Source organism: Candoia aspera, chromosome 7 (genome assembly GCF_035149785.1).
Source record: "Candoia aspera isolate rCanAsp1 chromosome 7, rCanAsp1.hap2, whole genome shotgun sequence".
Lineage (NCBI taxonomy): Eukaryota > Metazoa > Chordata > Lepidosauria > Squamata > Boidae > Candoia > Candoia aspera.
In genome coordinates, this window is record NC_086159.1 from 34,322,906 (window position 1) to 34,346,116 (window position 23,211).

The following is a 23,211-nucleotide window of genomic DNA, read 5'->3' on the forward strand; positions in this document are numbered from 1 at the left end:
TTAAGCAGAAGTATTGAATGTAAGATGAATTGTCATCCTGAAGTTTATATCCCTCCTCAGTATTTATAAAACCTATAAAACATCTTTCATCAGCTGTTTAATTTTTAACTATTATTAATATTATTTATGCTTTTTACTTTCTATTTTCTATTTTTTAAGTATTTCCTTAGCCACCTTGAGTACTAACTGATTAGGAAGATATAAAGGATATAAAATAATAATACAAAGATCCCTCTACTTAATAACAGGTTTGATTAATTTGACCAAACGTATTTCACACTCCATTACCTGGTAATCTTTTAGTGAACTCCACAAGGACTTTAACATGACTAGTGGCCATTTCTGTTAAAATGAGAAAATTTTCTTCTGCACTGAATTCCTTTTGTAACTGATAATAAAAACAAAATTATCATGAATTATAATAGTAGTAATAAAAAATAGGAATACTAGAAATGAGTTACAACTTAACAACTAATGCAATTTTACAGGATTAAATACCAAATAACTGAGCAATTCTTAGATTATGGAAGTTACAGAAAACTGATTATTCTAGGCCACAATCAGAGAAAATGAAATAGATGGAGAAGACAATATAGCATTTAAAATACTTTTATACAAATTAAAAAGTTTCATAATCTTATACTCTGTAGGTGGAAAACAGAGGTTGTTGCACATTCAGGTTTTGTACAGCAAATAAAAACTCTGCTCTACTTGTTAGGAGATCTGAATCCAAATTCTATGCCTTCACATGATGCTTGACCCGACCAAGTATAAATAGGGGTACTTTAGCTAGACTGCAAAAATTCAGAGGACTCCCAAATAGTGACAAGTTGTTAAGAGTTTTCTTTATCTCCTTGTCGCCACCTAATGGCCCTCTGAATTTTGCAGCCCAGTATGTTACAGTACAGTAGTGTCAATATAACCGCTGTACCTGGTGAAACCCACACTGTTCATTGGTGTCATTTGCACACTACTTTAAGCCAAAAATATTGATCACTAAATCATACTATGAGAGATACGGCCTGTTTGGTCTTCCATATGCGGGCTTAAAGCAATTGTCCCTGCCCATTGGCCATTCTGACTTCCACAGTTTCTCGCAATCTGCATCAGTAGGATGCACGTGCATACAGATTAGTTGCTTTCTTTTTGATCCCCTACTGTTGTGAGCAAGTAAATAAATGGAATATGGATACCAGATTAGCATTATTTATTTATAATGCTCCTTCCTCCAATTTTTTGCCACAGCAATAACCTAACAACTAATAACAATAACAACAACTAAAATATCCATAGATGTTACATAAGAGTAACTTTTTGAAACACTCCCTTTGCAACAATCCTATGTAGATTCAGTTACATCTAATGACTGGCAAATATCTTGCTCCTTTTAACCAGCAGCAAGTCTGGTGCAGTGGTGAAGGTGCTGAACTAGAAACCAGGAGACTGAGTTCGAGGCCACTTAGGCATAAAAGCCGGCTGGGTGACTTCGGGCTAGTCACTCTCTCAGCCCACCCGACCTCATAGAGTTATTGTGGGGAAAATAGAAGGTGGGAGTATTATGTATGCTGCCTGGAATTGTACAAAATAAAGGTGGGATATAGATCTAACAATAAACAAATAAAATACCACATCCATAATGCTGACAGGTGCTTATTTTGAACTAGGCCAGAAATCCTTGTTCTATGTACCAATCCATTACAGTTTGTACCTTGGTTCTTAGAACTGTTAAACAGTAGAATGATAAACTTGACCAATTACTTCGAAAGAATAGCCAGATGTGCAGATGGCCCAGTTCATCAAAGGCTTAGAAAGGACTTTTCATCTTATTGCTAGTTCAGCATTTCTAAACATCTGCATGAGCCCTTATGCCATCCTTACAACTGTTATGTACAATTTCTATACATCTTAACTGGATGGCCAATATAAGTCAAGAGATGCCTGAATGTTTTATATTATAAAGCCAAACATATCTGATACTGTAATTATGAAATTGTCAAAAAAAAAAGACAAGTTGCTATTAATTATGAGACTGAGAAACTGTGTGAACCCATGTGCTGTAAGATAGTATTCAAGAGCTTTCTCACTGAAGGCTGCAATGACATGTTACTCTTGTACTCTGTACAAAGAAAGCTCAAGTTTTTAAGTGGAGAAACTGAAGCATAATCAACATTTCTCCTTAACATGTAATGGTAGATAAGACCTTCCAGTTTTATATCAAGTATTACATTGCTTTGTTCTTAGAAGGCGGTGTTCTTACAACATGCCTAATAACTTAATTAGTGTTCTTGAACTGACTTATTCTAATTTGTAGTGTCCTTATATATGAGGAAAATATTGGCAATCAGAATTCTTTCCTTTTTTACATTGTGTGTGTGTTTCTGTATAGGTTGTACACCTAAAAGAGGCACTTGAATCTTATAGAGAAACTGCTGTCTGCAGAGAGGTGCCCAAAGTGTTCCCAGTCACTTGCTCAGCCCATGACTGGAGGGGAGGCAGTGGCCACAACTACAGTCTTTGGTCAGGGAGCTCATAAAGTCACAATGCAAAATAGTAAGTAGAGGGGGAAAAGAGAAGGAACCTGCCCTGCCCTGCTCCCTCGTACCCTGCAGAGTCTCCTCATTTCCCTGTCTGCGTTTGGAGAACAGACTTTTGCCAATGTCTGCAATCTCTATTTAAAAAGGATTGCCATGGAAACCTTTTTGGAAAAACTTAATAATAATAAACTATTATTTGCAGAAATAATAGATTCTGGAAAGCTTGGGGGTATTTCGTATGAAATTGTATACTTACAAGCTTTTTGGTAGTCTCAGGAGGAATCCGCTGTTTATTATAGGAGTCCATTATATAATGAAGAAGATTCTGTTGTTCTGGACTTAATTTTACTTTCTCCTATACTGGCAAAAAATAAACCATAACTGAACATGATTTTCTAGTTCATACTTAAGTTCAGCTACTTCGATCCCAGCGGAAGCTGGATTCTCCCTTGGGTAGCCGGTTCAGGTCGACTCAGCCTTCCATCCTTCCGAGGTTGGTAAAATGAGTACCCAGCTTGCTGGGGAAGGTGATGACTGGGGAAGGCAATGGCAAACCACCCCACTATAGTCTGCCAAGAAAACGTCATGAAAGCGGCGTCCCTCCAGAGGGTCAGACATGACTTGGTGCTTGCACAGGGGACCTTTCACTTTTCACACATACACATTTGAGCATCTTTCCTGATTTCAATAACAGAGTCAGTAACCTTTGCATTACAGGTAGTCCTCGGGTTATGATGGTAATTGGAACCAGAATTTCCATTCCTACGTGATGGGGTTATAAACTGCAACGTCACATGACTGCATCGCTTAGCAATCCCAGCAGTCTCCGTTGCTGTCGTAACCCCAGGACCACACAGGTTGTTAAGTGGGAAGAGGCTGGAGTCCCAGGCAAAGAGTACAGGTGGATGTGCAGATGCCTTGGGTGGATAGGTGCCATGGGTGGGGACTATGGAGGGAAAGTAGGTTGGCAGGGGCCGCAGACGGGTGGTGGTTTGGCAGAAGGTGCGGGTGGGCACTACGGATTGCAGATGGGCTGGTGAGGGCCGCAGGTGCACATTACAGAGGGCGGATGGGTGCAGTGGTACTACACAATACAAGATCCCTGGGATCTCGTACTCCATAGTAGGGTGACTCCGGAGAAAAAGCAGCAGGAATGACTTATGGAGTGACTTGCAACCTTCCCTGCTAGCTTCACCATTGACATTGCTTGTGGGAAGCCAGCAGGGAAGGTTGCAAATGGTTATCATATGACTGCGGGACGCTGCAACCATCATAAGTGCGAGCTGGTTGACAAGCACCCAGATCACAATCAATGACTGTGGGGGTGCTGCAACAGCTGGAACTTTGAGGACTGGTCATAAGTACCACTCGTTCAGTGCCATCGTAACTCGTTAAATGAGTGGTTGTAACTCGAGGACTACCTGTATATATGCAAAATAATATCATAAATGCACCTTTTCAATAATGAGTTAGATATGAATACAATTTGCAAGGGATTCAAAGATATATCAAACTAGTAATAGTAGTAATAATTCATTGATTAGCCATTAGGCCATATCAGGATACAAAATATAAAACACAGAACAGTAATAAGACCATATGCTATATCAAACTAGATGTATACGATGAGGAGACCTACTACAACCAAGGTAAGATTTGTCACACTGGTAAATATTAACTATTTATTTTTATTTTTGGTACCTTCAAGTCAGTGCTGACTCCTGGTGACTGCCTAGACTAGTCCCTGCAGTTTTCTTGGCAAGATTTTGGAAGCGGTTTGCCATTGCCTCCTTCCTAGGGCTGAGAGAGAGTGACTGGCCCAAGGTCACCCAGCTGGCTTTGTGCCTAAGGCAGGACTAGAACCCATGGTCTCCCAGTTTCTAGCCTGGTGCCTTAACCCTTACACCAGACTGGTTCTCTAGCCACATCTATTATTGCATCACTACTTTAGTTGGTTCACCCACCATGCTAAGCCATGGTTTGCTTAATCATGGTTTACTGAATAAATCACAATTGGCTGGCTTCATACAATGAGCTAAGCCAGAACTAGAATGATATTTTGCCAGAACATGAATTCAGGCATGATCACAAACCACACTGAAACTGATGATACCATAGTATAAATCGGCGTACTCTGAAGACCATCAATGAGATTTTTGTACATAATATAAATAAAATCTAAATTATATTTTTACAGTTATATGCTTTATTCCATCAAATAGAAGACTTATTTATTTGCATTATTAAAAGCTTAGTAACTTTCTATAAGAGGAACAGGAGTTATTTACATGTGAGAATTCTCATTCAGTCTTCCATACTTACTGGTTGCACTGTATCAAACTATAAAATTGATGAGATGCTACAGTAACTGTATTACCTTATAGAATTTAGTTGTAGAAGACACTTGCTTCAGGTCAAGTCCCTTGCGATCCTCACTAGTTGTCTCATCCCGAGGCTGTGATATACTTTTTCTTAGTCGTTTTGACTTGCATTGTATTTCAGTTAACAAACCTGAAAATGAATATTTATAATTTGTACAACTGACACTTATATATGTCGGTAATCCCAGACAGCAAAAAACAAACGTTCATGTGCAACTAAGATCTCCTATACATCCATTCCTAGACAAGGTTAGGTTGGGTCCGTACTGTGTAATTGTCATATTGTGTCCCCAAAGGCTGCTGGATGATGCTTCCCATCACTTTGACACAAAAGGGGAGAAGTTTTAGCTAATTTGACTCATCTTCTTGCACAATGGGACCCTCCTTCTCCCTGGATATACCACCTGTGCACCCATGGGGAGATTTGGGTGCAGTTGAAGGCAAGTCTCTTCAGAGGTATTTCTTCCCATGATGCACAGACCCCGTCTGAAACAACTCTGTGTGGAAATCAAGAGCTAATTCTATATATTACATTCAAACTTTGCCAATTCCAGAAACACATTCTCATAAAAACAGTGAGGAGATATTCATGTACTGAAATTATTTAGCGAATTATCTGTTCTATTAATACCTGTGGTGGTTAATAAATTTGTAAAATTGTTGATGTATAGTGTGCATAATAAATCTTGTAAGCCAAAGCTGGATCTGTGCCATTCCTCCCCGCATCACAATTGTTCAAAGCAATATAGTCAACTTTGATCAACATATTTTCTGCTCAGAATATTAAAAAGTATAAAGCCTTATTCATTTCTTCAATCTTACTATATCAGTTTCAGAAGATAAAATATTGTTGTCCAAGAATAGGCAAATGGTGATGCAGGGTTATAGCAATCATAACCAATGGAATACGTCTCTGTGTGTGTATGTGTGTGTGTTTCACCTGAGAGGGCCCCACTTCTGAGGATGAAGAACAGACTAAATATTGTTGAGGAAGATATCTATGAAAATGCTTAATTCAGCAATGAATAGTGTTAATATCCTGTATATTATAAAATCATGCACCATAGAAATCTAACTTCCTCTATTACTGAAAGAAGAGGAAATTTAAGGGATTAAAATAACAATTCCACATAATATCTCAAAAGATTAAAATGGCATTTATGATCATGATGCAGGCACTAGGGTTAATGCTGACTTTGATTGTTTCAGTACTGTGCCTTTCCCAAAGTGGCATTCTCCAGATGTGTTTAATGTAAATCACATTAAACTGTAAATCACCAGAATTGAATTCATGGTTGTGTAGAAGTTGGTATTTTTTTACATCATACGAATAATGAATATTGCCAAAGGGTAACAGCTGCTTATTTGCTAGAGGAAAAAGACGTTTCCATATAGCCATGAATCAGAAAACACATGGTATACATAAACAAAGGGCCAGATTGCTTATTTCATGTATTCAGATGGATGTCTCCTTTCCTAAATAACATTGCTGTGGTCTTCAGAACAGCACATGTCTGACAAACATTTTTATTGTGTAAGTTTGTCAGTTTCTGTAAATTTTCAGCCATGTGCCCTTCTAAGCTACTTAACAAAATCTCAGAATTATTTCCAATGACAAGTTTGTCTTTCCAGCAAAGTGTGAATCAGATTTGAGTGAGGGTCATTTTCAAAATCTACTTCTTGAGTTAGGTACAAGTTTCTGTTGAAAGACTGTATTTTATAACCACACAAAAACATGAGTGCATATCACTGGATCATGATGATTCAGGAATGCACAAATAAAGTCATAAAAACCCATAAGATTGCCCTTTTTTGCAGTATAGCAACATTTTACAGGAATAATTGCAGCACTGTCTTATGAGTAAAGACTCAAAGTCCAAGGCAACCTTAATTTCAAAGAGAACATTTTGCTTAAAGTCAATTTACAAAAATAGTTACAAGTTTAACTACTCTGGCAAACCTTGAGGTTGTTTTTGAATTAAAAATGAACAGTACCACTCCTTATTTGAAGGTAGTTACAACTTGCATGATGTCCTCATTCCTGTACTTTACAAGAACATGCTTATGTTTAAATTATGAGTTATATGACTCTTATAGTAACAAAGTACAAGTTTCCATTGCAAAGGAAGATTTAAGTCACCAGTACCTATTGCTGGCCTTTGCTTCACTCAGGACTATTCGAGAAAATGATCAGCTTGTTTAAGTTTCCATTTCCTTGAGCAGCATTAATTACACTGACCTATTTTTTTCTGTTTATTTTATTATTAGACACTAAATTACTGGTAGTCCTGAAGATACTCATACCCTCCCTTTCTCTGGGAATTTATTTTTAAGAAGGTTTATTTTTATAGTATGCCTTCAGATTCATTGAGGGGGTCTGACCCCTGTGGCAGCTTGCTTTTTTTGTGTGCCTGTGCATGGAAGGCAAAGAGGCTATATAGCAAGATCTGTTAAATTTACAGAATGAAGGATTAATTATATTATAATTTTTTCATTAATTCCAAATGCTAATAGATCCTACTGTTTTCTACAAAGCCTAAGAATTGATAGAACATCTTATGATCAGATTGGAGGATAGAAGTATATTAAAAATTCAGAGCACATTAATTTCCGGTATGAGCTTAAACTGGTGTGATACTGCAATTATGCTAAAATAACTGAAGCCATCAGTAGGGAATGCCAAACAGCTTTAATCCCATCCTTGCATATTTACAAAACACAACACATGCCAAGAAAGTAAAATTTAACAAAGTACAGTTGTAAGTCTCAAGTTAGTTAAGTACAATACTGACAGTGGGAGATTTAGAACTGATCTTCACTTTTTTTCCTAAATGGGTAAATTCCATATTAGCTGTTCCTAACCATCCATGAGAGGGACATGGTGGCACTGCGGGTTAAACCGCTGAGCTGCTGAGCTTGCCGATCAGAAGATCGGCGGTTCAAATCTGCGTGACGGGGTGAGCTCCCGTTGCTAGTCCCAGCTCCTGCCAACCTAGCAGTTCAAAAACATGCCAATGTGAGTAGATTAATAGGTACCGCTTCGGCGGGCAGGTAACGGCATTCTGTGACTGTCATGCCGGCCACATGACCACGGAAGTGTCTACGGACAAACGCCAGCTCTTCGGCTTTGAGACGGAGATGAGCACCGCCCCCTAGAGTCAGACACGACTGGACTTCATGTCAAGGGAAACCTTTACCTTAACCATCCATAGCCCCTATAGTATAAAAGCAAACTACAGGATTTTGCAGTTAAAATGAACACAGCTATATACATACACTCTGCCAGCATTCCTACTGCCTTGCACTTTTGTAGACGGCACTTCTGACACTTTCTCCTCATATACATGTCCATCTCACAGCTTCCTCCATTTTTACACTTGTATTCAGCATTTTTAGTGATACTCCTTCTGAAGAAACCTGATAATATATGCAGAATAAGATTTCAGTTTTAAGACCAATACTAAAATGATTATTATGTGAATACCACTGGCTTAAGATTCTTCAAGTTAGAAAAATGTGCTCTGTCGATTACAATAAAAGTGTACTCTAGGCTGAATTTCTAACGTGAATATAATCAGCTAGTTCTCAAATGCTGCACTTTCTCTGCTGTCCTCTAAATGGGTTCACATGTCATGCTAAGCTATAGTCAAGTTAATACATTTTGTTAACCCATAAGCCATCCTTTACCAACCACATGGACTGCAGTACATACAGTATACTGCACCAAAATCATGACAGCATATGCTATGTGAACCATATTAAGCACTTTCTGGCCAAGTTAGCCTGGCTTATACTATACATCGTACTGCACTAATTCGTTGGTCTTGGCTTAGTGTGTTCTGTTATTCCAGACAAAATGGCTTGTCAGCTATGGTCCATAGTTTCAAATATGTGGTCCTGGCTGGTTTCGGCTACTTCAAATAATTGTTAAGCAAAACAAAACTAAGTGGTAAAATAAAGCATGTGAATGTTCACTGTATAAGGTTTATAGCTGAGTCTATCACATAAAGAAAGCCTTTCGGTTTGAACAGGCTTTTGAAACTAGATCTCCTTAAGTCTAATATTCTAATCACTACACTATATAGGCTTTTACATCTACAAAAAAGTTATCTTCTGGTCAGATGTATTTTTTTCTCCAACTTGGAATAGGAGGACACTCGCTACTCTACTCTGATAGTTTGACTTGTGTGATCAATGGAGTAGATAGCTGAACCAGATCATTGCATGAAATTAAATACAAAAACCATTCCAGGCAAGGAAATTTCCTAGTCCTATGCAAGAGAAATGCACTGGAAATCCCTCTGGTAAAATAAATTATAAGATCAAGATGTCTGCCCTGGGGGGTGGCGGGAGCTTTGTGCCCTCCTGACTTGCCAGTGAGTCAGTATCTCCCTTCTGAAGCCTTTGCTAAACAGTGAATGTTCTTGTCGCAGAGTTCCATCAGTTGATTTATCTGTAATCACACAATCTTCTTATAGTAATACTACCAAGTAGACCTTTATGACTCTAAAGCAGAATAATCTAGACCAGTGTTTCTCAACCTTGGCAACTTTAAGGTATGTAGACTTCAATTCCCAGAATTCTGGGAGAATTGGTGGCTGGGGAATTCTGGGAGTTGAAGTCCACACATCTTAAAGTTGCCAAGGTTGAGAAGATCTAGACAATGGCTCTACCTTTGGTTAAGTAGATACATTCTATATAAATAGTTTGTTCTTTTTTTTTCTTTGTCCTACCTTTGCAGCCTTCGCAAGTCAGGGCGTTATAATGGTACCCAGAGGCCTTGTCACCACAGACAACACACAGCTCCTTATCTTTTGTTCTTCCAGATAATAGACCCATCCTAGACTTCTTGGCTACAGGAATGTCTACCAGGTCTGTCTCCTTGGTATGAAAGTTATCAGAGTGCATTTTTCCAAGCTCATACATTATAGGGGAGTACCATTTTTCAGACTGTTGAGGATAAAGACTAAAACTTGAGTAATGAGGTGGTAAAGAGATTGGAGACTGCACTGGGCAAAAGTGCATAGTGTTGTACTGTGGGTAGGATGACACATCAGAATCTTTCGCTGCAGAAATCATTGGATCCGGATGTATACCTGATAACAACACAAGATACGTTTCTAAGTTAGACTTCCAGGAACAGTTACTCTCACTAAAAATAATCATTGTCATTTTTCCTTCTTGTACCCCCCTGCAATGTATATTAATGTTCAGTTGTCCTGAGCTGAGCTTGCTAAATGTGATTGGATGGGTCTAATTAGAATGAGACCTTGGATTAATAGATTTCTGATATGTAATGGACACATACTTCATTCAAACCACCGCCTGGTTTTACAGACTAAACCAAGGGATTGCCCTTTATATTGAGGTTTTACTGCATATGACACAAGTTACGCCAATTACATGATTACACAGATTATGCAAAGTGATGGAAATGACAGATGTTAATTTAATGGACATTCGACATTAACAGATACCCTCTCCCCTGAGTGGTCTGTTAAACTGAGGTTCTACAATGATGAATCTACAGCATACATTTTAAAAAAATTAATGTGTTTCCTTTTTCTCATTAACTTCTCTGAATGCCTTTGTCTTGCTAATCCTTTTCAGACTTTATGGGTGTGTGCCTGTGGGTGGGTATATAAACTTTTTGCAGGAAGAAGAAGATCCGCAGGCCAGATGAGGGGACTCTAGTTGCAACACACATGCCAAGTAGTGGTGGGTTGTGGGGGTTGTGGTAGGGGGCTTTTGTGTATAATGGGCAATTGACTCCACTGGGGAACTTCCTCTATGCTGTATATGAAACTTTTTGCCAGGTTTCAGAAGCCTGATTTTCCATATAGAAGGCGCCCTTTAAAAATAGTAGGGAAAGATGCAATGGGGGTAGCTCACTTGTCTCCTCCCCTCCTCCCCTCCCTAGGGGAGAGACTGTTCAGACTCGCAAACAAAAACCCCTTTCTCTCCCTCTCCCCACCCCTATTCCAAAGACATTTACACAGTGGAATAAAAGTGATTATGTGTGTCCATCTAGTTCTTGATTCTGAATGCAGAGCTGTCAGTTGCTAAAGCTACAGGTGTATGTTTGCCAACAAAACCACATATACAGCATATTGCTAGACTAAAATGCAGTTGGCTAGTATTGGGTGAACAAAGTCAATGAGCTGCAATTTATGATTCAACATTTGTAGTGAAGCCAGTGCAAAACCAGTTACTTTTTTCATTTTTCAGCATAAACATTTATAGGAACCATTTTTATAAGTACAGTGCTGAAAAATTGAAATTACTATTTTCTTATAGTTAGTTTTATTTTCAGTGAAGGATGCAACTTGATTCAGTTAATAAAACATTCTGTTTTACTAAATAATGAATGTTTTAGTTCTATCTTTGTCTTCCTTGAATTTGCAATTTAGACTAGTAGCTTTGCTAAGCAAAAGATTTTAATAGTTAATTATAAATCTTAGATAGTGGCATTACAAAGATGAACAGATGCAAATTCTTGCAAGCAGTATCAAGTCAAATTATTTCTGTTCTGATCTTGGTAGCCTTTTCCTCTGTGTCTTTCCTTTCCTAGGTATAATCACAAACTAACCAACGATATTTTAGACTAGAATGTTATGAAGACCAAACCTGTATTTAGATTATAATCAGTATGTCATATGAACCCATAACATTGGGTTGCTTAAGCAAAGTATGGTCAAATGAATCATGAGTAAGTTTGTTCTGGAAACACAATAAATAAGTGATATTCTTTTATACAATTATCTGAAATTATTTTTCCTTTTCTTTTGTCTTATACAGCTAGGAGGAGTTTTCAGTGGAGTAGAACTGAAGAAATATGAGTTGGTATTTGTCAAGATGGATGTAAATTATAACATATTTAAAACCTTACGTCTTCATTATAGCATTTGTGTACACAAAGAACACTTTTTAAAAGGAAGGCATGGATTACAAAAGAAATATTACTGATTTCTAAAGAACCGTTAGATGCTACTAGTTCATTAATTAATTAAAGGAGGATTACCTAACAAAGGCTAGTTTTACCTAGCTAGTAAGAGCTTAGATCTTCTTTTTAAATTTAATAAACATTATAGTAATGATAACAGTATTAGTCGTAATATTATTCACAATCATAATCACGTTGTATTATCAATTCAATCTTATTTATAGAATTTCATATACATAAGTCTCAATATTATACCTCAACTTTCCCAAACCAAGTACTCTACATGTTTTAGAGTATGTTCAACCTACCTATGCTGATTGGGGTAGGATGACAGCTGTAGTCTAATACATCTGGAGGACACCAGGATGGAGAAGACTGGTCTACCACAAATTCAGAACAAGAGGAACTAAGATCACCATACTAGAAATTGTTATGTAGGGTAAGAGAAAGCTCACTAGATCCAAGCTAAATTAGTTTTACGTACAAGAAGAAATAACAGTATTTGGATGTCATAAACATCAACGTCTAGACATGGTTTCATTATAACTACTATATAATGATATTATCTAGTATTAAGAACAGCAAATGATGAGTGAGTTAGGATAATATCTTACCTTTTAAGGGCATACCAATTTGACCATTTAAATAGAGTTCCTGAAAATTTTGTGCTGTGGTTCTCTTGTGTTTCCTTAACTTCCAAAAACTCTAATCACAAGTGATAAGTAAAACTTCCTCTGAGACCAGCAAAGGAAGCAGTAGGGCAGAGGTTACACAGTTTACTGATTAACTTTATTATGAGGAGTAAGTTGAGAAAATAGCTATGGCAAGTTTCCAGACCAATTTGATAAACTCTAGAAAATTTGCTCTCAAAAGCAGCACTCATAACTACAGGCTTGCTTGCAGTATTATTCCTTATGGATCAGTATATTTTATATTAAATTATAAAATTCTGTCTTGCTAAAATAAGCCAGTCGTCCAGCATTATATAATCCACAATGGTAAATCTATATAAAAACTTGTTCTACTACCAAAGCAAAGACAGCTGAAGCCACTATTGAAATTTCTGCAGGAAGTGAACAGCTTCCCCAAGATGCCCCACTCTAAGAATTGTAACAGCCAGCAAGTCAATATGGCAGTATTGTAATAGCTCTGACTGTCTGACATCAAATTATGTTTTCCTCTTAGATTGGCCAAAGTGGCTTCTAGATGCTCTTTGCCTCAGGAAATCATGAGGAAATACGAGTTATATTTTTTTTCTTAAGATAAAAGATCTACTGGGAGAATCACTTCCATATTAAAAATATAAATGATTTCATTCAAGCGTGTTTATAAGCAAGGAAATTAGAGGGGGTTGGGGGCTTTTCAGCATGCCTTAGATGGGCCAAATGCTTTATGCTATTGCTGACCATCAGTATGTTCCTACTGCCAACGAGCTTTTTGCACAGTGCAGTCTAGCTACCAACTGTGCTCCTCTCATCCCAGCAGCTAAGGATTTTGGGTCTAAGTTGAGTGATCTGCTGCCATGTGGGACTCTAACATGTTAGTTGCCTGCCACAGACAAAAGGTAAAGGGGAAATTAACCCCTATCAAAAAGCATCAGCCTTCAGGAGAGCATGGTAAGGAATACCAGGGAGTTACTGATCACCATGGCAAGAATATCCAAAGAAGATTATTTCATTTGCTAACTATTTTATTTGTTGTAGACACATGACCAAATAACACTAAAAATATAATATATGAGAGAAAGAGAGAAGGAGTTATTTACTTGAAGTATTTTACTGGGCACTATTTAAAAAAACCCCAGTTGTATACTGTATTAGAGCAATATATATAGAAGCTGATTGTATTTTATATACTGTCTCAGAAAATCTTTTATATCCTAAAACCTGATGTCACCTGCCTATTGCTTGCAAATTACCATCTGTTCTTATCTTTTGGCTAAGTTGATATGATGCCCTTATATGCTGACAGCTGAAGACAGAAGCGGTGACAGTCAGATTAAAGGAAGTATTATGGGGAAGATGCAAAGATAAGCGGATGAGGGGGAAGAAGCAGAGAGCAGAAATAATACAGGCATTCTATGAATGCAGAAGAATCACAAGGAAAAATGGTTAACACCCCCTCCCATCTTCTCCAGTGTCAAGACTTCAGTCCAGATCACCACATGTTCTCATCTGTAGTATATTTTTAAAAAAACTACACAAGAGTTTATGAATTTCTCACATGATATATAGTTTGACTAAATGTTGCTGAATGCTGGGAAAAGACATTTGGACAGGGCCTAGAAGGAGAATGAGTTGAATGCTGGGAAACAGATGAGGAGTCCGAAGCCACAAACTTTCAGTTATTAGGCATGCTTATTTCTGCTAATGTAAGCAAACTGCTGTTACTTCTGTCTCCAGACTGCCTGCACTGACTGAGGCTTCTTCCTCAGGATTTCAGACAGGAATTTTTTACTGGAGGAGCCAGGGACACAAACTGGGATCTTTTACTATACAGTATATGTGTTCTCCTACTGAATTAATAGTGTGCTTTATCAGTGAATTGCCTTCTTTTCTTTGATTTTATTCAGTTATCTACAGTGTTATCATACATTTATTTTATAGCATAAATAAAAACTAATTGGGAGCATTTCTAGAAATAGTTAATTGGTTAAAATGATAGGGAATTGTTAGCATTTCTTTTAATGTTATAAATATTATCTTGCTATTAATGTATTTTCCAATTTACCAAATAAATTAGGACCTTCAGAAAAAAAGAATCCATCTGCTGAAGATAGCTGGGGATGCTCGACAAGGTTCATCTCCGATGCCATAGAATCTTTAATATATGATTTGCAATAACTCAAGTAGTGATGAAACCTAACAACAAATAATAATATTAATAATAATAAAAACAGCAAATAAAAACAAGTTTGCATATGTCCCAGAACATATCCTAATGCCCTACATTCTTCCATGTGAACCATCCCCAGTATGCAGTACTGTAATGTGGTTATTTTCATGTTGAGAGACTTTCCATTTTTAAAATGGACACACTTGCCTAAACTCTTACAGGTAGTCCTTGACATAAAACCACAATAGGGATTGAAAAAATTGTTGTTAAGCGGTGCGGTTATTAAGCGAGGCATCACATGACCACAGCCGATCTTACATTTTTTGCAGCAATCATTAAGTGAATCACTGGGATCATTAAGTGAATCACATGATTGTTAAGCAAATGACATGGTCGTTAAGCGAATCACACAGTTCCCCATTGATTTTGCTTGTCAGAAGCCAGATGGGAAGGTTGTAAATAGTGGTCATAAATACATGCCAGTTGCCAAGCGCCTGAATTTTGATCATGTGAGCATGGGGATGCTGCAACAGTCATAAATGTGAGGACCAGTCACAAGTCACTTTTTCCAGCACTATCATAACTTTGGTCACTAAACGAATGGTCGTAAGTCAAGGACTACCTGTACTAGAAAGCACTACTGTCAGCATATTCATAATCCTGTCAGCACTACTCTCAGCATTCCCCACCCATAATCTATATGCCATTATCCATAAAGACATTGTCAATTACTACTATTGTGGGCATTGCAGAAGGAGAGCCATGTTAGCCTATGATAGCCAAAAATTAGAAGTCTTTTTCTAAATAGAAAAAGTAGCACTTTTTCTATTTCCAAGTATATCAATGTTTGACTGTGAACATCTTAAGTACAGTAGCCTATGGAAAAACTTCACATTTTATTAAAAAGCAAAAGCTTTCAGGAGCCGTTGCTTACTTCATCAGATGCATGGAGTGCTTAGTACTGGTAGAAAATGCTATCAAACAGATTCCTGTTTTATTTTGGTGGAAATATTCAACAGTGTCAGCACTTTGAACTAAATCATGTATTCATTTGGAAGTTTTTCCATAGGCTACTGTACTTAAGATGTTCACAGTCAAACATTGATATACTAGGAAATAGAAAATTACTGGAACTGTTGTGGATATTACAATGTATGAACTGAGATATAATCTAACATACTGTTCACAAGTTCTGCGCTTATAATATTTATCTCATGTTACCAGTACCATGTATACCTACTAATTTAGAGTAAACAGTATATAGAGCAATTCAATCACATTTATAAATTTCAATCATGTGAGCTATCTCTAGCTGATTGTAAAGGCAGCGAAAACAGTAAATCATATAAAATACATTGGCTGGTGACAAGATGTTAGCAAGCATTCTGAAAATAATTCCAAGTACTTATTATTTCCAAGATATATATATTTATTGATTAAATTCTATGAATATTTACTGGAGAGCCTGATAAATTAAATTCAGTGGGTAATTTCTATATGAGCATAACATTTCACTATAAATTAGTACTGCTTTATTTAAGCCTTTTTCAATCTTGTATCCTCTAGATGTATGTGAATTACAATTCTCAACTTATTGCTATCTTGGAAAACAATCTGGGAGATGTAGCCCGCACAAATTTGGAGACACACAATTTACAGTATACCAGTTTAGTCACATACAACTGTTTTATATTAAAATTGTCAAATTAAAATGTAGAGTTGTATTACTACATAATTGTCTGTTAATATGGTTTACATAAATGAGTCCAACTTCCTTGGCACAACTACTTTCTCAATGTCTATGCAAACTTTCTATAACTTTCCATGTACGAATCTGCATGACTTTTGGCTAGAAAGAGAGGCTAACTTCTTAGTAGTTGAGTTTGCATACATTAAACCTGGTTTATTTAACCACTATTAATTGAATTAATCACACTTTGCTGGGTCCATAAATCATGCTAAACCAAAGCCAGATAAACTACATTATGGTTTAGTGTAATGTGTGAATCCCACCCATATATCTCAATTCTTTTCATTGAAATTCCTTGAAATGTCAGTCAATAATGTTGAAATATGCAATCAAACTAATTCATAATTTTATCTTTGGGTAGAAATATTCAACAATATAAGCATTTTCATTAAAAACATTTAAACATTAGATAGGAAATTTCTCCATGGGCTACTGTACTTCAGGTGACCCACTATCGATCTTAGATGCACCGGGAATTACAATTATTGGCTTCATTTCGGTACTGATGTTGTACTGCAGCCTCTATTTTCTGTATTCTGTTGCCTGAAATTTAATTTTATTTTAAAATACGATAAATCCTGTGAGAAACTAGTGAATAAAGAATGACACTCTTTCAGAGTATCTGTCTCTTTGTTAAATGTCAACCAAAATAATAGCATTGCCAGGTGTCAGGCCCATGGGATAATCATCAGATGAATGCTGGCTCAGAGATTCTATGAAAAATCTTTGTGGCAAGAAAGTAATGTAATTCCATAAAGCACAAATTTTATATTTCCTCTTAAAAGAAAAATAAAAGCATATAATAAACACAATTCAGTAATGATGAAGTACTTAGTGATATTAATGTCAGATTTTCACAAGTAATTTTTTTACCCATTGGAGGAAGGGACTAGAAGGATTAGAAGCACCGAGTTGGAAGTGGCTATTATAATAAGTGAAATTCATTCCAACTTTGCCAATAAAATTTAATGCTAAAAAAAATATGGAAAAGTGTTTTTGCATTTTTCCATCTTTTCCCCTAGTGGAGTATACAGTGTATTGCCAGTCACACAAGGTCCTGTGCTTATAAATCCATAACAGTAATAATTCATTTTTTCTGGTGTTTTTTTTTTCTATTAGACACCACGACAAAACTTCACATTTTGGTATCTGCATCAGAAATATAAAACAGATATAAAATTTAATTGGAAAACTGGCTTAATTTAATGGAAAAAGTGATCATAAGCCACTTCGAAAGTTTTTATATAATCATTATTTAATTAATATTTAATCAATCAGCAATATATTTTGACAATGTGGAAAAACAGTGCTTTGGCAGTTAATCCCAATAGATTAACACAAACTGTAATTTTTTTAAAGAGCGTCCTTTATCACACACTAAACAAATAATCTGTTTTTTCACTTTATTGAGAATTCTAGTACTAATTCATGGGTTAATCGAAACTTAGACAAGATGAAATGAATGAAATTGCAGAGAAACAATACACTCAAACATGTTATCCAAACTACAGGAATTAGTAAATAGCAACTTACAGCTGATGTCTTGCTCTGGTTTTCTCATAGAATCAGCAGTTTTGCATCAACTGAAACTCCTAATGATTTTTCAGCAGGAACATTTTTGTTTTGTTTCTCACTTTTGCAGGATCCTTCAGTGATAACATGATCATTTTAGCTTACTTCCCCCCTCTTCATTGACAATACTGCAGTGGACAAAGATTACTCATTAACAGTTCTTTCTTTCCTGAACTATCTAAACATGCTTGAAGTACAGGAACTTTATAAAACTGGATACAACATAATTCCTGCACAGGATATGCTGCTTATTATGATTGGTTGAAGATTCTTATTGGGCAGCAACTAAAAAGCATGTTGACAAATGCTAGCTCATGCTTCCTCTGAATGAGACAACCAAAAGGTGTAGGAAATCAAGGCCAAATGGAATTCCAAGTATTGAAAAAGGCAGAAAGGTGCCATAAATAAAGCAGTTATGTTTATGCTTATTTAACAAATTTAACCCTAGGCTTACTCTTCTGAAAACTTAAGTAATTTACCACCACAGTGATATTCTGAACATAAGAATTACCACCAATCTGGGTGCCCTCCAGAAGTGTCAATCAAAACTTCTACAATTCCAGTCCACATGGCCACCACTAAGAAATTTACACATTCAGATGCACTGAGATTAAGAAAAGTTTAGCCTAACAAATGTTTCCCCATCCCAGTCAGGGTTTAGGTACATTTATGCAGTCTTGAAAAACTCTTTAAACTATTCCCATATAAAATGTGTCAAGCATAGATCATCATCAGAACACCCTAAGGCCATGGCTGAATTAAACCAAATATGGATTTAGGCCAAAACATATTGCCAATTAGATGACAATGTGAGGTCCACAAATAGGACATGAGCTTAATAGTACCCTCCTACTTACGTTCTCAAACAACTGGTATTGAGAACGAGTGATCTTAATAGGTAGAGCTACTTCCTCATAAATCTATACAATTCATAACTTTATGAATGAAATCAGTGCATACACAAAAAGGCTTGTTAGTATGTGGGGAGACAGGACAAGAACTACTGGAAGGGGAAGTTCAGCTTGATTGCCTGGAAGCCTGTTTCTTTCTGATATCTAAACTGATAAAATGAAATCCCATTGGAATAGAACTTAAACAAATCAAAATTATCTATAAAAGTAACATTTTTAAAATATATTTTGGCATCTATCATTCCTATCATTTTGAAATATCCCTCTATTATTTTACCTTCTGGAAATTTTGGCTGCTTTTACACTCTGTTCTCTCCTTTTTCATATGAATGCAGTTAGTCTGTAAGTATCAGATGAACTCCAAATCCTATCATAGCATTACCTTTTAAATTGCTGTTCTGCTTTCTTCAGATGCTGTATACTATAAATTACTGATCCCATCATATTCTTTCTTTCCTTGTTTATTACATCTGAGATCAGCTACTTCTCAGAGCTTCTATGAGTTCTCATCTTCCCAGTGCTGTACACATGATCAAAATGTACATTTGCAAGGCATTCTGTGTGCAATCTAATATATAATTTATGAATAATTATTAGGAATTAAATATGATAGTGGTAGTATGAAATATGCATTAAAATATGGAAGGAAATATCGTGCAGAAAGCTGGCTTGGCCTTCAAGGACAGAAATGTTTATGACCTTTTGAAAATAAGTGTAACATAAAATCTCTTTCAAACGTTTACTGTATATGCTTATTTTATCCATTTAATCATTGACTTAATGATTGCTTCATCTCTTCAGTACTTAGCCCTTTAAAGTCAACAGATAATAATGTGAAATAAATAAAACCTTTGTCACCCACTGCTGCATAAGATTTTACGTAACTCCCCTAAAAATAAGAAACCTTTGAACGGCCTGCCAGTAATATACATTGTATTGCAAAGCAGGTAATCAAGTCTGATTTGGAAAATTAGTGCTACTTACAGTAATTGGCCAGATTTTCAAGCCTCTTATGAAGGAATTTGTTTAATTCTACATTTTGTCATTGTTATAATTATTGTCCACTACAGAGCCTTCTACTGCTTCTTTCCAATTTTAATAGTTGTATGATGTTATCTTTGTTTCTTCCTGCGCTGTTTGATTAATTTCAATTTTATTCATGTTGTCTATTGACTTGGGGTACTCTAGTATTTTCCCTGGAGTATTCTAGTCCAATGCCTTTGCTTTATAATTTAGTAGTCCTTTTCTGTATCTGTTTCTTCACAAACACTTTTTTAGGCATTTTGTTCTTACCAGGCAAACCCACCAAAAGATGAAGTGGTGTTTGCTAGTTTCATGGCTTGATGTTGTTAAACTAACAATTACTTTTTTTACATCAGTCTATGAGGAGACTCAAGGCTTCAAATATTTGGTTCTATTATGAGGGCAGAATGATCCCAGCACCACTGCATTCAATTTATAGTGAAACAAAACTGAATAGTGGATTTTGTTCCCAATCACTAAGTTCCCAGTTTAGTGATTGGGAATACAGTGGGGACAATGGGTTAAAGCTTAGGTACAAATTTCCAGTGCTGCATATTTACTTATTTATTTAAAAACATTTGTAGAGCTGTTCATCTTAAAACCAACTCTGGGTGGCTTACAACCAATAAAACAATTTATATAATCATAAAACCAGCAACGATAAAACTAAAAAGCAGAAAAACCATATAGCATATAGCCCCCAGCACTCCTTTGGCCACTTCCGAGAGACTTCCCAGTGAATGGATCCAAATTTTTACCCTTCCATTTCAGGGATGAGGAGGATTAAGGAGAAATAGATATCTTAAGCACCTTAACTCTCACTGTCAGATCAAGAGATTGGGTCTGTCGTACATTGGCATGGCTCCTAGGGCCATACACCCCTGGATAATTGAACATTGCATTATGAAGGGCAGGACACAAGCCCTTTAGTCAAAGATGATCTGGATAAAGGCCTTAATGAAGAAGAGAAAATTCTGGTGCATAGGGAAGGTCAGTGGTGGAACAGGAAATATATAAATCTTTACTTCAGAGGGAGTTGTTCTGGATACACAGAAAATCTTTGGTCTCATTTGGTCTGAATGGAGATCTTGACTGGTATTCCATTCATATAATTCAATTTTAGTTTAACAAATTGTGAACTGTTCTTTTGTACTTTTATCCAATTAAATCACAGTGTGCTCTAAGTACTTGTAGTGGATTTTACTCTGTTAACTTAGTTCAGGTGATCGTTTGTAATCTGTTTTATATTCATTTTCTTAATGACATTTGATACATTCAAATATTATTGAGAGTACTGGATGTATTAACTGGAGTAAGGTCATGCTAGAATTATTTGTCACATATTTAACCATCTATTAAATTATGATTTAGTCATATTAACTGTGTTGGTGAGCAGTTAAGAGTTGAGGCTACTGAGGAGATATTTGAAATATATCTGGCTAGGTTTCTTTCAGCATTTTGAAACCCCTTTTAATTTTCTTCACACTACATTCTGTTACTCCCCCATCAGAAATTTTACCAGAGGATATTTCATTCATGGATTGTTGCAGACAATTTAGCTTTCAGGATTTTAGGCACTATATTTGAATTAGACATTTTATGCATGCTTATGTTTTTGTAACAGTATTAATTCTTGAGTAATCTTTCTATAGTAAATAATTTATTGTACGCTCACATTGCAGCTCAACTGATTGTTGCTTCAGCTTATCTCTATTATTTCCTCTCCTGAAGTCTGGAACAAGAGAGAACAGGTTTTGATCCTCTTGTATTTGATACCCTTTCAGATATTTTAAGAGTTGTATCATGTGATCTTTTTTTAAGGCTAAACACACCCCTCCCTTTCACTTTTACTTCACTCTTCAGAGGGCTGCTTCTAGTCCCCGATCATTCTCATTGCCCTGCCTTTCTCTGAACCTGTGCCAATTTCTCTGACTCCTTAAAATTTGGTGCTGAAGGGCTGACAGGTGCCCAGTTGGGTCTGATCAGTGCAGAATACTTGCAGTGGAACTTTTACAGTGGAACTATTACACCTTGCAATTTGGAAATTATCCTTACTATGATGCAGTCTAAAACTGGATTTGATTTTTTTGCAATCACATCACAGTGCTAGCTCATACTCAGATTGCAAAAATGGTTATATCCCCCATTTCTGATTCTTCCAAAGCTTTCAATTTGTATTATTTGTAGGGCCATCACTTGATTTACAAAATCTTGATTGATGTTTATTTATTTTAGAAGGCCATTATTATAGGTGAGATATGAAGGAAGCAAGAGGCTCAATCCTGTCATGGGAAGTTTATAAAACCCAGAAAGCACAAGAAAAATGGAGAAGTTGTCTTTAAAGCTCTTCAGAATGATTCAGATATCTGCATCCACACAGTTTTCTTGGCAGAGTTGTAGAAATAGTTCTGGAGTGTTTTTGGCTTCCCAATTTAATCTATAGCACTGGGATTTCCTGATAGTTTTCCATCCAAGTCCAACCCTGCTTTGGGTTTTTGAGCCAAATCAAGATCACCTGGGTTCTTCCACCTGCTGTGAACTTATTATATTTAGGACTTAGCACATTTTTATTCTGCAAGCTTTGTTTCAAGTAAAGAAGGTTTCTTTTAAAAAAAGAATAATAGGACATAAAGAAGCACCTTCAAATTTGTCCAATATAGAGGATCAGCTCACTGATGGTATGTTTCGCTATTTCACCATTGCATGGGCGAAGGCCCCTTCACCTCCCAGTCCTAAATAGTAGATATGCCTGATTGATGAAGCATTGCCATATAATGTAAACCTGTGCCCTTGTACCCAGAAATAATTGTCATTAAGTTCAATAGCACTTCTATAAGAGGGAATATAGGATGGCAGCTTTATTATATAATCAATGTATGATCAATGCTAAAAGTGAGCAAGCTATCTCTCACACTCACAATGAAACTTTATTAAAGGCTATTTAACAATAAAACTAAGATTGCCATCATTTATTGTGCAGTGATAAGAAATGTGAGTACTTCAGAATATTTGGCTGTACAGTACATCCATGGTGACATTTATTAAGAGACTTGTCAATAAGCAATTGCTTCTTTTTGAACAGAAATGTGAAATATAAATTTAATAAAATATTAAAATAGAGTCCCCTGTATCCTGTGCCAACTAATACAAAAGTGAAAGCCAGGTAAGCTATTTATCTTTATTGCCATATTGTAAACTTTTGATAATAGCTGGGAACCACAGAGTTATTAGAGAGTACTTAAGACTTAGGAAGGTCAGAGTC

At 36.3% G+C, this 23,211-nt stretch overlaps 1 protein-coding gene across 6 annotated transcripts in view; it reads right to left on the minus strand.

Moving 5' to 3' along the window:
• The window catches only part of NR1H4 (nuclear receptor subfamily 1 group H member 4), a 36,054-nt gene extending 17,904 nt beyond the window's left edge, over positions 1–18,150 (minus strand). The window contains exons 1-8 of one of the 6 annotated variants that reach the window (XM_063308663.1): positions 17,977–18,150; positions 14,589–14,719; positions 12,167–12,238; positions 9,649–10,011; positions 8,192–8,332; positions 4,912–5,045; positions 2,791–2,889; positions 289–388 (exon numbers count right to left, since the gene is read on the minus strand). In XM_063308663.1, the coding sequence (XP_063164733.1) occupies positions 289–388; positions 2,791–2,889; positions 4,912–5,045; positions 8,192–8,332; positions 9,649–10,011; positions 12,167–12,238; positions 14,589–14,673 (994 nt within the window). In that variant the 5' untranslated portion in view covers positions 14,674–14,719; positions 17,977–18,150. Of the gene's footprint in view, positions 1–288; positions 389–2,790; positions 2,890–4,911; positions 5,046–8,191; positions 8,333–9,648; positions 10,012–12,166; positions 12,279–12,472; positions 12,714–14,588; positions 14,720–17,976 lie in introns of those variants that run through there. The other 5 variants (XM_063308665.1, XM_063308669.1, XM_063308664.1 and 2 more) reach the window with 5 other exon arrangements.
• Positions 18,151–23,211: the final 5,061 nt, after the last annotated feature.